We start from the raw sequence: 14078 nt of genomic DNA, 5'->3' as shown, positions 1-14078 counted from the left end.
GGGCAGACGAAAAGACGAGAACATTGAGGTTGATTGCGAAACGGGGGAATTATTATGGCGCGAAATAATACTCATATATATTCGGCCACCGGGATAAAATAAGAGATAGAAATAGACACTGATACAGGCGTACAGATTCAAGTACTCGTTTTTCCCTCACACGATAAGCAGTTATAACAAAAAGAAAAGGATAATATAATTGACTTAAAGTAAAGGTCTTTTGCAAAAATAATTAGAATAAAACTGAGGGCAAAATTGTTTGGCCGATCAAAGTGCAAATTGCTAGAATTCTTCACAAGAGCACACTTGTGTACCAACACACCAATTCAAGTGCCTCCGCCAGCAGGGGCTTTATGCTTCCTGGAAGGCATCAACAGGACCCTCGTTCAGGCACTTCGTCATGGCCTCTTTGGCATAATCCAGTGGTCCAAAATGGTACTCAAAGGGGGTTGTACTTGGGTCGTACTCAAATACCCATGTCTCGCCACCGGTAACCACCTTATCTTAATAATTCGGGTCTCTTTGACAATGTCTCAAGAGGTCCAAGGCAAGATTGTCACGCAAGCAGTCTTCCGACAGCACCTTGGGGACCATCTCGGCGCACCTTTCTCATGACTACATCTTCTGTAAGAATGCAATGGACTGTGTTTTTCTGAATATTGCACTCTTCTGCTATCACATCCTGACACTTGGGGGTCAATTAGAATTGAGCATTTGTCTCACATTTTGCTAATTTTCACCACACTCTGTTGTTGATGGACATTCCCCGTCGTCAACCTCCTCCTCTCTACCCTCCCAGAACATCCTGTGCGGAAGCAGAAAACCATCACTTGGGGCATTTCTCCAACTCTATAAGCATCCTTAACCATGGCAATGCCTTCCAAACCTAATTTTCGAAGCGTCATGCACAATTAAATCGCTTCTCATTGCTCCATGGAAAGTGGCATCGTGAATTCGTGAGGTAACCATCGAACGGTGGTTCAGTCTAGCTGCAATCCACATGCTATAAATGCCCACATTCAACTGACGTGGGTCGCGTTGCTTTCCCAAGACCTCTTACCTTTCCCAAGACCCCTTACCTTTCCCACCACAGATCACCGCACTCCAGCCATCTGGATTGGTGAAAAAATCATTTCACTAATTTTTGGTACTGTCCCTGTGCTAAGATTTTATGAATAATTCAAAATTGATCCACTTCCTTTGAAGGTATATAAATAGCCGGGTTCAAGACTCGGTCAAGGCGAATGCATAATTTAAACCTACCTAGGTGGCTAATTAACTGGACGCAGTCTTATCTGACGGATAGGAGTTTTATAGTGAGGTGGAGGGATGCGACCTCGGACTCCAAAAAGATAGGGACGGGCGTACCGCAGGGATCGGTACTAGGCCCTTCGCTCTTCAACCTCTTTACATCTGACCTACCAATTCCTCGCCAAAACTGGAATGCAATTGCAGGATTATATGCAGATGATTTGGGCATCGTGACAAAGAGTATGTACCCAAACCAAGCCGTCAAATACATGGAGGAAATTCTAGACTCCATTCTTAAATGGTATAAAAATTGGCGACTTGACGTAAATGAAAGGAAGTCACAGGCCATACACTTTCCAAAGCCGTTCTCTTCTGACCAGCCCGGGATGGTACAAATAAACGGACACGATTTAGTGTACACGGACAGTGTTAAATATCTCGGGGTGAAATTTGACGGAAACCTACGTATGGGCAAGCATGTATTACATGTAATAGGAAAGGTTGCAGGGACAAGGGCAAGACTCTCCCCCTTGTTAAAATCAAAGGAAGTCCCCCGAGATATGAAGCTTTTAATCTTCAAAGGGGCAATCAGGCCAATAATAACTTTCGCGGCTCCAGCATGGATAGGTTTATTGAAGAAAACTTCTTGGGAAAGATTGGAAAGCATTGAGAAAAGAACACTAAAATCAATATGGGGATTACGAGGGTTGTACCGTTACAATGGCGACATTCATAAGGAATTGAACGTAAGAACGCTTAGAGAGGAAACAGGCGACCTAGCTAAAAGCTACTATGACAAAATTAAAAACAACCCACATTTTATAATTAGAAACATCGCCATCGACAAGTTATCTACCTGGGACAAGCACAGGAGGCCTCAGCACTCCATTGAGGCACCAAAATATGCAACATAAATGTATATTTAAAATATACAATATAAAAATGACCAAAAAATGGTCCAAAAATAAAATAACACTGTTTTAAGCTTCAGTAGAAGCAAACAGAAAAATGTCCAGTTTTCTGGACGAACGGCACACGGGTGGTCAAGGCGAATGGTTTAACACTTCAAAATGTCTGCACTGCAATCTTATGACTTCTCGCAATATTGATGTAGGCGGTGTTTCCTCGTGTTCTCATTGCCCTTACCCGCGGCTGTTTTATTTCGTGTGGAAAATTCTAATACCCGTTTGCTTATTTTGTTCACTTACGTCGAACATGTATCTTCGCTACCTGTCTTCCGCGCGGATGCGTATCAAACGTAAAAAAACACGATACATTATTGGATTTTTTTAAATTAAACTTCTGCCGATGCATTTACTGAGACGTTTAGAATCTGGCAAATGAATGCCTCACAGTGTGGTAAGTCAAACTATATGAAATTTATATTAAAGTTCTATATGGATTTTTAATTAGGATAGTTCTAACACAACGCCTTTCATGGGGAGCATACATCCGGAGTATATGCGGATCCGCTTCATAGAAACTCGGCTTCATTAAACGGGAAATGGGGAAATGTAATGAAAAAGTTAAAGAGAGGTGTTGTTTCGCCCTAGCTAGGCCTCATTTGGAATATACCACAAGTATTTGTGATCCTTGGGAAAATATTTTCACCAATAATTAGATGAGGTCCATAGAAATTCCGCCAAATTCGTTAAGAATTATTATGGCTCCACACTATTTGCCTAGGTCAGACAGTATCAAAGATAAGACAAGGCAGATAGACTCCAGTACAAATAGATAGATACTAATACTCATTCTTTCCCCGGACAATCAGGAATCATAATAGTAAGAAACCAAAGGAAATATAGAAATATTAAAGGCATTCCATTTACTAATCAGGAAAAGATTAAACGCTGCGGAGGCATAAGGTTTATTCGCAAGAGTACATGTGTATGTTAGTTGATTGCATATGTATTTTATAAAGGTGTTTATAAAGGTTGTAAGTTACAAAGGTGTTCGCATGAATATCGCGTTCGCCTCTGTGGGCATAGATTGGCATGCATTTGTGGGTTTTGCATGCGGATTTATCCTATTTTACGGTCGCCCCCATCCACGCGCCCTCGTGGGGGCTTGCGGGCTATTACGTACATTTAGATGTAGAATTATATCAAACGATGTGCAGATGTGGGCAGGAAGGTTGTTGGTAGTGTGTGGAATAAATTGAATGAATCAATGGTTGAAGGGAGGCAGCAAATATTTAAGTGCATAAAAGCGTAGTCCTCCGTGGTCCTCCATTGCTGTAGTATGATTGCATCGGGTCGAGTGCAAATGTCGAATGAATGCAGTGGGTAGTAATTAAAGGGCAGCGTGGTTTGTTGTGTCCGTGGTTGCAATGGAGGATCAGCCATGAGTTGATGCGGATCGGGGGCGCCCGTGCTGGACGCTGTTGTGAAAGGCGAGTGCGAGAGGCGTACGCCCCGCCGGGTCGACCAACTCGTGGGAAACAAAGAGCATGCATAAAACAAAAGGACAGGGTGTGGTAATGAAGACAAACGGGCAGCGTGGAGGTAATTAGGGGAAGGGAGTGTACCATGTGCTAAGCGGACAACGGGCATTAATTGTAATTTGTTGTCTACCCGAAAGGAGACCTCCCTTGTTGGACTTCTTGGCGACTTCGTGGTGCCTGTCGACATCGACATAAATACCCCGCGATCCACCGAAAATGTGCGTTGCAGGCACCAGGCGGGATGGGAAAGAAGAGGGAATGCATGTAGAATGGCTGGTGACCCCTGCCACACGTCCTTGCGACGGCTCGCGAGGTTTTGTGTAGACGTAGATGATGTAGATGGGTGGTTAATGAAGGAGGATATTGGAGAGGAAGGGGAAAGGGAAAAATAGATAGTAAAGATCCGTAAAATAACGTGCATATCTCAATCCAAAAAAATGCATTAATTCACCGTAAAACTGTCTCAATCATATTACCTCAACACAAATATTACTTTAAACATGCATTCGAAATAACTTCAATCACACGAAATAAATATGAAGGAAAAATATGTGCAACAATTTTTGATAACAGGATAAGTACTTTGAAATCTTGCGAGAATACTGTTAAAAAGGTGGGCCTATTAAATGAAAAAAATACATGCAGGATATCGACAAAATATGTGCTCTATCAATTCTAATTATATGCTACGCGATTGCTGTTATGTCGAGTGGCACGAGGAAAAAAATACATTTTAAATTTAACCTGTATTCAAGCCAAGGGTCAACTAGTGCCTCCCATCCACCCATGCTTCCATTAGTGCCGAGGCACAGCTACATTGTTCAAAGCAACTTCTCACAATCCTAGCTGCCCTTCTTTGCACTCGATCTAGTTCCAAAACTAAGCCTCCTTAATGAAGATCCAAGGCACTTGCATTAGTATCCTCAAGTTTGGGCCTAACTTCCGTGAAATAACAAAGCTCCTTGACCCTTTCATTACAATTCCCAAGTGTTCTTTCAATTAATTCCAACCTTTTTATGAGCTCTTCCCCGAATTTCTCGAATGTGTTCACCCCTGGACACATCTTTAGTCATCCTTACTCCCAAGTAGTTTTACCGATTCTACGTCTGCAATGTTGGTTCCCCGTAGAGTGCAAGTGGTTTCGGGAGGAATATTCTTCCTCCAAAACTTCCATCACGGGCCTCGGCGCGCAGGCTGAGAGGCGGCTTTGGGAAAGTTTGAAAGTTTCGCGGCGGCAGCGTCCATCACTTCTCAACCGACCGGCGGAAAAACTCGGAAGGACGTCCACCTTCGACTCGGCCTGTAAGTGTTATCTAACGGCGGTAGGTGGCAGTTGCGTGCAGAAGTGATCTTCCCCTTCGTTCTTGGAGGCAACGTCGGCGTGACGACACCAGGCGGCGGTCGTGCGTGCGTGCGTGCGTGATTCCCTGGAGAGCAGGAGGCACGCACGCTTAGCGTCTGTCTCCCGGGCCTGGAACCGACTTCCTGCGCGAATGAGCAATCGTGATTGAATCATTGGTTTCGGGGAAAATGAATGAGAGGTGTGTGATTAAGAAATTATGAAGAAGAATGACTGCCGTTGTTTCGAAGAAGATGTATCTCGCGCGGTATGAGTTCAACTAGAACACATTCGATGCACAGTCGAAATTGAAACCTCAAGACAATCAAAAACGTTTATATTCCTGTGGAAAAGTTAAGGCTGATTAATTTTGCAATTCAGTTATTTTTTCCTGTGAAATTAATAACTTTGTATTCCATTCGAATAAGATATATGGGTATTCGTCTTTATTTTTGGGCTAGGTTGAGACTATGGAATCTACCACCTAAACCCCTCGTCACACATTTACAATATTAAACTCAGAGATAAATTTATCAAATTATGCATAAAAAGAAATAAAATCAATGCATACAATATCTTAAGACTAACATACCGCGACACAATACATTTGTTGCCTAGTTCAATTACTAGCTATAACACAATATGTGCAGCACACACACACACACACACATGAGCTGTACTTAACGATGGAGGACAAAAAAGGTAATTGTTTGCATATGAACGAGTCACTCGTGTAAATGTCTGGTCTCAATGAACCTTGTGATGTTTGCACTGATTTAATGGTTCAGAGGGATACCCAGTCGCAGCTGGAGGTTTCGAGTTAAAAATAATTGTCGCACTTAGACGTTAATCTTGACGGAAGTCTAATTAAATGTACTAATGTGCAGAATCTCGAAATTTGCACAAAATTAACGCTTGAAAATGTTCTTATCCAATATTACTTGAAGAGAGCATTGCTTCGGAATCTATTATGATGTGCTGCGAGGGTAGGCTGAGGAAGAAGTAGTGCACTCATGCGTGAAGACCACAAACAAAAACAAATAGCAAAATTGTGCAGAAAGTACACTTAAAGTACAATGCTTAAGTTTATTTCATTTGGACGAAATCCATGAATATGCATCGAGTTTCATCCATCGTTAATCTCCTGTTCCGACAAACATACGTGCTTTGTCCCAAAAGTAGTAGGACTGGGTGCATTGGAAAGGAGGTATTGCCAGAATTGATACGTTCACTCTTTGCAGCAGCACCCTTGTGCGCCCACACACCGCTGCCAGTGAGTGGTTTTTCCACGCCTCGTACGCCTTCTGGAAGGCGGCGGCCGGAATGCTGCTAAGCTCCCTCGACACCACCTATTCTAACGCTTTCATGGAGCCGTGGTGAAATCCTTTAACCGCGAATTTGAGGCGAAGGAAGGGCAAGAAGTCTGGTAGGGCAAGGACGGAGTTGAGAAGCACCAATTTTGCACATCGTTCATCATAAACCATGCGAACACATAATCTGTGATCCCTGTCCAACAAAGCCTTCACCCTTGCAAGATTTTCGTATTGTTTTAGGTTGAAGGGCGTCCTGAACATTCGGCGTCTTTAGCGTCTGCTCTCCCCTCTCGAAACAACTTGTACCACTTAAAAACACACCGGATCCACCAATTGGCATTATCACCATAAGCTGCTTTGAGCATGCCATTAGTCTCTTTTGTGGTTTTGCCCAATTCCCGCAAGATTTTAATGGAGTAGCGCTGTTCCAATAGCTGATTCATGACTGAGCGTACCGAGTTCACGTTATAGAGGTTTCGCAAATGAACGATCCGCACTCCGTAAAGCCTGGGAGCCAACTGCCACCGTCCTCCATCCTTTCCTGAGACTCCCCTCCCTCGAAACCAGCCAGAAAAACCTACACCCTTCCGTCCGTCCATCTGTCCGGGAAAGAAATAAGTCGTACTACTCTTTTGGGACAGACCTTGTACGTCCACTTCTACCGGAGAAAAAATATTAATGTATTATTCAATGTGCAAATATATTATTAAGCGCTTCGTTGGTAATATTGATTCTTAAATTTCCAAATATTACGTGAAATTATTGGCTACCATTTTCGAAAATTTCCAGAAGGAAATCATTAGGGTACCTTTATAACGCTTTCATTAGGGTAACTGAATTGAATGGAGGCGATGCAATTGCGGTATATTAATCTCATAATGTATGTACAAAGTGTGTGAGGCATTCCACTGGCATGAATATCAAGGCATATTGTGTGATATAGTATTAATCAATATATAATATATATTGTTCGTAGTTATAATTAATAGTGCAAGATGCCTTTAAATGCCACTTAAATGATTTCATTTCTGTGGCCATCCTATTAATTTTTATTTGAGTCCATTTATGCATAATGACGCGAGTTACCTATTACTAATGTTGATATAAAGCGTATCTCGGGGGCAGATTGTGTTACAATCTGAAGTGCATATCACAATGAAGTAACCATAACATCTGCTATTCGAACCGTTGAGAGCATCTGCGGATATTGATCAATGAAAATCGGTCAAAAATCGTGAATTAAAAGTATTTGCAGCGCAACAGATGTGTCGAGTAGAAGGTGGAATGACAGCGCATTTGTTGATTGAGGAGGGAGAAGAATATGGAGCCGGGAAAGCCGTTTGTTTCCGAGAGTTGCCACCCTAGCTTCCACCCGAGGGCCCTAGTTCGATTCCCGGGGAATTTGAGCTCTCTCTAAGTTTCACCCAAGCGCTTTGTGATTCACCGGGTAACTCCATCTCCCTGGGAAACGTTGTTGGGGGCAGGAAGTCTACCCCAATCGCCCGCCGACCCTCGGGTTGGCCACCGTGGTTTAGGGCTCCTCGCTGACGCATTCGCTTGTTTCTCCTCCAGGGGCGGAGACGAGGTGCAACGGTCCCTGGAGCTGCTGGACCGCGTGCTCTCTGAATTCGACGACTTAGAGAACGGGAACATTGAGGGGGCGGGGCCAGGTGTTGTCGCCCCCGGAATCGCGCAGGCCGCCAAGGTTCACCCCCCGCCACCGTCCGCCGCGCCGCCGGGGGGCGTCGGGCCCCAGGGCCCAGTCGTTCCCCCCGTGCCCGACAGGCTGCCGTCTGGAGGAGGGGCGGCCGGAGGCGGGAGCACTCCGGAGGACGAGGAGGAGGAGGAGGACCGGAGCCACCAGTCCGAGGACGACGGCTACATGAGCATGAACGGAAGGAGGATGGCGCCGAGGTGAGCGAGCGCCCCGGAAATGGGCGTCAGCGAACACCACAATTGGATCCGGGGTTTGGGGATATCGAGCGTATATATATATATATATATATATATATATATATATATATATATATATATATATATATATATATATGTGGGTCGCGGTAGTCCAGGGGGTAGAGCGTTTGACTGCTGACCGGAGGTGCCCGGGTTCGATTCCCGGGCAAGGCACTCTGGGCACCTGCAGCTCCACCCAAACATTGTGATTTTTCGGGTACCAGGTCTTCCTGGGAAACCATAACTGGCACAGGGAAAGGAACTGGCCCCCATCATTACCTGATGTGTGAATTTCACACGCCGTAACTGGGGAAACTCTACCATCACCTACCAAACCTACCTTCGGGTTTATTACTGTGTTTCATTAAATGATTTACAGACATATGGACGTTCCATATGGCCTGGAAAATACCAGGTGTCTCTTTTCTCGAGCCGCGCGATAGCGTGCGCTGTAATACAACGCACGTCCTTCCTGCAAGGTACATTATAAACACAGCACGTTTGGTCTTTGTTTGGAGACCCAAGCGGTTTCCTTGGACCGATCTAGTATGACCGCCGGAAAGGTCAGATCACCGGGCCGACGTCGGAGACCGTTAATTGGTTTCTTTTGTTCGTCTATTCGGGGAATCACGTAGTGGAAATATTTTATAATGAATAGCATTCTCTCCATCGTACTCGTCAACGCATTCGCTCGTGTTAAATTTAAACGAGCCCAGCGTCAAAATTGTATGAAGTCATTTAAGGGAAAACAAATTGCAGAAATGCTTTAATCCAATGTCATCTCTATAAAAATGTTATCACTACATTTAAACATTGGCCTTGAAAATTAATTAAAACTTCTGAACCTTTGCTACTTTTAATTAATCAGTATCTTTTTTGTGCCTCAAAAAATTTCATTAATGGTGGAATCAACTCTGTCGTTGGATATTAAGGAGAAAAAATAGAAAACACGTGGGTGATGAATAACAGATTATAGACAAATAGCAAACCCGAGCCAATAAATAACCAAACAAAAAATTTTTAATATCCTCGCAAATACTTAACTTACCAGGCGGAGAGAATAAATTGATGGAAATACGGTTTCTCTCTTTTCTGTAAATGCCTAATGTCAGGTCTTTCGGACAGTTAAAAATATTATTATCGTAAATACTAGTCTACCGGTATAACGACCGCCGTTACTTTTACACTCCGCTTAACACAGTGAATCGCAAACAACTGCGATGTGCAGTACGTAAATCCATCTTCAACTCTGCATATCTTCCTTCATCTCGTTCGAATCGCTTAACATTTTCAAATTTACAGGAGGAACTACGGAACTCGGCCCAATCGGCCCTGTGTCGTGACCAGCAATGGCATAGGCTAGGATTCCGCGGTTGCCATCTCACGAAATCCTTGCAAAGTAAGGCTTAAAGCAGCGGCGCAGAAGACGCAGAAGAAGAAGATCCAATTTCAGTTAGGTTTGCTGATGACCAAGCTCTAGTTTGTCAGTCAGCCAAGGGGTTGCAAGCATTGCTTAGTGAATTGGAAATTCAGTGCGACAGGTATGGGATGGGAATCGATACTAATAAAACAAAGGTTATGCGATTTACCACAAAGATCAAAGCTAAGTTAAATATTAAAATAGGAGTTCATGAATTGGAGCTGATGGAACAGGTTACGTATCTCGGCAATGTTTTGTACCAACACGGTCCAAGTAGTAGGGACGTAAGGAGAAGAATTGCGCTAGGCAAAGAGGCTTTCACAAGGAGGAAGGAGTTAATGACGGGGACGTTGAGTAAGGGTGTTAAGAAAAGCCTCGTAAAACATTTTATGTGGAGTGTAGCAATGTACGGCGCGGAAACATGGTCATTGAAGCAGGAAGGTAGACGTAGACTGGAGGCTTTTGAAATATGGGTGTGGAGAAGGTTAATGGAGACAAAAGGAAAACAAACGTGGAGGTGCTAGGTATGGTGAAAGGGAAGGAGAAGGGATTGTTGGGAGAAATCATAAGGAGGCAGGGAAAATGAATGATAAGTATATTGATGGGTAATAATTGGATGTTGAAGACTTTAATAGAGGGGAGAATGTTAGGCAAACGAGGAAAGGGCAGGAACAGGATAGATATGTTGGACGGGATGAACGGAGGAAGGAAGTACTCAGAGATGAAGAGGGACCTGCTGTAGAGTAGGTTGCTGGATTGTGTTTTGTTAGGAGTACATGGAAATGTACAGCTTGAAATAATCGATGCGCTTCACCGATGCATCAAATTGTAAAATTTATATCAATTTTTTTTCGGCCTCCAGGGTTCAATGTTTTTAACAATGCCAGGGCGGGAGGGTGGAGGTCGGTGACGCTGCCTCACTACCAATTACTATTGGTGCCATAATAATTGCCTCCGCGTCGCAAGGGAACTACAGCGCCATTCCCTCCTATTCGAACTTATTGAGAATCTATTTACTTCCAGTTTTCTTTTGATTAATCTTCATCTCAAACCTCTTGAATTTTCCAAGCACTCAATTATAAATGTGACCCCTCTGCCCTCTTCACTTCCTATCGCTTGAACATTGACAAACATGACGGGCTTAATCACCTCGCCTCCCACTTATACTCCCTGCTTACGGCCTTCCCATTCCACCCTCAGCATTTTCTCCGCACATATTCGGTCCCTCCCTCAACCATGCAACCAGCATCTTTAACCATGGTCATGGTCTCCGAGCCAGATTTCCCGAGTTTAACACCAAAATTTATCGCATATCATTGCTCCATGGGAAGTGGCATCGTGCATTTGTGAGGTTACCGTCGAACAGGGGTCCAGTCTAGCGGACATCCGCACCTTTTTAATGCCCAGAGTTGACTGACGTGGGTCGCGTTGCTTTCCCAAGATCCCTCATTACCCTTCCCACCTGTGTAGTCCTCACAGGCCTGTGATCGTATTACACTTTTCCAGTGTCGGGATCGAAATTGATCCAAGGAAATCTTGTGTCGATATAACGTCCGCATAAATAGAGTGTATGGGTCCAAAGAACCCTTTCAATTTATTTTTCCGCAAACGATTCAGTGAGTCTGCTGGCGTATTGCATACTCCTACGGCTTTGTTCGCCTTAATCCTCCGTAGCGCTTTTTTATCTACATCTACATCAATACCCTGCGAGCCACAAAAAAGGTGTGTGGCAGGGGGTGCAGCACCAGGAGGAAAGGGTAAGGGATGAGGGGGTTAGGGTTTTTCAAATGGAGGGGGAAAGGTAAGGGCAACCTGCAAAAAAATATATAAATAAATATAAACGCATAACCATGCGCAGTCGCTACCTTGTAGGTTAATACTTATTATGTCTAGCCGACTCCTGGGGGATTTCGATTACAAGCATTCTGGTCTCTTATTGTTCTTGGAAAAAATGACCATTTAAACCTGTCAGTCTTGCAGTCTGTCTCTCTAATCTTATATTCGTGATGCCTCCGCCCGTAATACGTCGGGGTTCGTATTATGTTCTTGATGTCATCGGAAAAGAACCCATCTTCAAATGTTTTTAATAAGTTTAATCTATATTGTAAACGCCGCTGTGTAAGGGAATCCCAGCCTAAATTTTCTAGCAAAGTAGTTACGCTACTGCGTTGGTCATAACAATTTCTGACAATTCTAGCCCCCTCCACTGAACTCGATCTAATTCCGAAATCAAATTCATCTCTTTAGGATCCCACATACTGGCAGCATACTCTAGGTGGGGCCTGACTAGGGCAAGAAAACATCGTTCCTTCACTTTTTCGTCACATTTACCCAGCTCTCTTTTTATAAATCCCAATTTTTTATTAGCACGACCGCATATTTCTCGTATGTGCTTTCCCGAGGACAGATCGTGAGCAATTGTTACACCCAAGTATTTAAAGGAATCTACCCTCGCGATTTCTGTTTGTTTCACTTTGTAACTAAATGGGAGGGAATCACTCCTTGCCCAAAAGTGTATTGCTACGCATTTTTTCAAATTTCATTCCAATTGCCATGTATCGCACCAAGCCTGGATTGCATTTTGGTCGTTAGCTAACGCGACTCTGTCTTCGCGACGTCGAATGCCCCCATAAATCACCGCATCGTCAGCAAAAAGACGGAGCCTGCTATTGACCGCGGTACTGAGGTCATTTATGTAAATAAGAAACAAGAGGGGGCCTATGACACTTCCCTGTGGTACACCCGATGTGACCTTGACAGTATCGGATGATACACCGTCCAGGACGACTGTTTGGACGCGATTTTTTAAAAATTGTCTGATCCAGCATATAATACTCCCGTGTATACCATAAGTTTCCAACTTCGCGAGTAACTTGCAATGAGGGACTTTATCAAAAGCTTTTTTAAAATCTAGAAATATCGCATCGACTGGAATATTACTTTCAACGGAATGCATTATATCATGAACAAATAGTGCGAGTTGATTTTCGCAGGATCTTCCTTTACGGATCCCGTGTTGGTTATTAATCAATAAATCTTGGCTATCGAGGTACCTAATTATGGAACTAACAATGATGTGCTCAAAAATCTTACAGGAGATGGAGGTGAGGCATATTGGCCTACAATTCCTGGGGTCCTCCCGGTCTCCATTTTTAAATATGGGTGTTACAGAAGCTAGGTATATTCCAGCCGCTTGGCACGCTTTCTTCTGCTAATGATTTCTTAAATATTATATTAAGATAAGGAGCAATTTCAGACGAAAGTTCTTTATACACGCGAGCCGGTATCTCGTCAAGTCTCGGAGATTTTTTGGGGTCGATGTTTATAAGGAGTAACTCTATTCCGTGGGTGGAAAAGTCGATTGCATGCATTGGTTGTAGAAATGCTTTCGGGAGGTTCTCTGGTGTATTCGGGGAGCATTTGTTGAAAACACTGTGGAAGAATGAGTTTAATATGTTGGCTTTATCTAAACTACTTGTTACTTTATCACCTTTTTCGTTGTTCAATGAGTTTACGGTGGACATTTTTGCCTGTACTTTCCTGACGTAGGACCAAAACATCTTTGGGTTATCGTTTAAATGTTCACCTAATTTTTTCCTTTTGAATTCCGGAAGGCCTTCTTGGCAGTGGGCCTAGCTGCTTTGTAATTCTCTATGGTTTCGTTGATTTTATCAGGGGAGGAATCTTTAACCGCGTTTATTATTCTGGCATGGCACGCCCTTTGCCGTCTTAGTGATTTCCGTACTTCAGAGTTGTACCAACGGTGTTCCTTATTCTCTCTTATATACTTACTAGGCATGAATCTCTGTATTGCCGAACGTGTTACCGCAGTAAAATTATTCCAGGTATCCTCGACACTCCTGATTTTGCTTAATTCGTCAAATCTAAGAAAGGAACAGTTTAGCTCAAATTTTAAGCCATCATAGTCAGTTTTATTGAATAAATAAATTTTTCTCTTAGATTAGTTAACTTTTTCTACGCTTAGGGAAAATTTAGCGTTTACAGCCCTGTGATCACTCATTCCATCACTAACTCCTACATTTAAGACCCTTTCGGGTATATTAGTAGCGAATAGAACATCTTCGAAGATCTTTCCCCTTGAATAACTGATCGTAGCTCTTTTCCACTTGATAAAAATATTTTTATCAAGTGGAAAAGTGCTACGATCAGTTATTCATTATGTTCGACTTCCACCACATCACGCCTGAAGCTACTCAATTTAATCTTTCCCCTTGTTGGTGAAGTAACTAATTGATGTAGGGAATTTGAGGTGAACGTCAATAGGAGGGTCTCGCATAAATCCTTGTCTTTACCTCCATATTAAACTGTACGAATCCCAATCTACTATGGGAACAT

The 14078-nt window shown here is 43.3% G+C and overlaps 1 protein-coding gene across 1 annotated transcript in view; it reads left to right on the top strand.

The window, feature by feature from the left end:
* The window catches only part of LOC139698997 (histone-lysine N-methyltransferase SETD1A), a 617878-nt gene that overhangs the window by 442115 nt on the left and 161685 nt on the right, over positions 1–14078 (top strand). The window contains exon 3 of the mRNA XM_071597992.1: positions 7922–8263. Coding sequence (XP_071454093.1) covers positions 7922–8263 — 342 coding nt within the window. The remainder of the gene's footprint in view (positions 1–7921; positions 8264–14078) is intronic.

This window comes from Hetaerina americana, unplaced genomic scaffold (genome assembly GCF_022747635.1).
Source record: "Hetaerina americana unplaced genomic scaffold, ioHetAmer1.1.p SCAF_9, whole genome shotgun sequence".
In the NCBI taxonomy this organism is placed as follows: Eukaryota; Metazoa; Arthropoda; class Insecta; order Odonata; family Calopterygidae; genus Hetaerina; species Hetaerina americana.
Note: the sequence above shows the minus strand (reverse complement) of the source record. Positions and strands in the feature narration are given on the sequence as shown.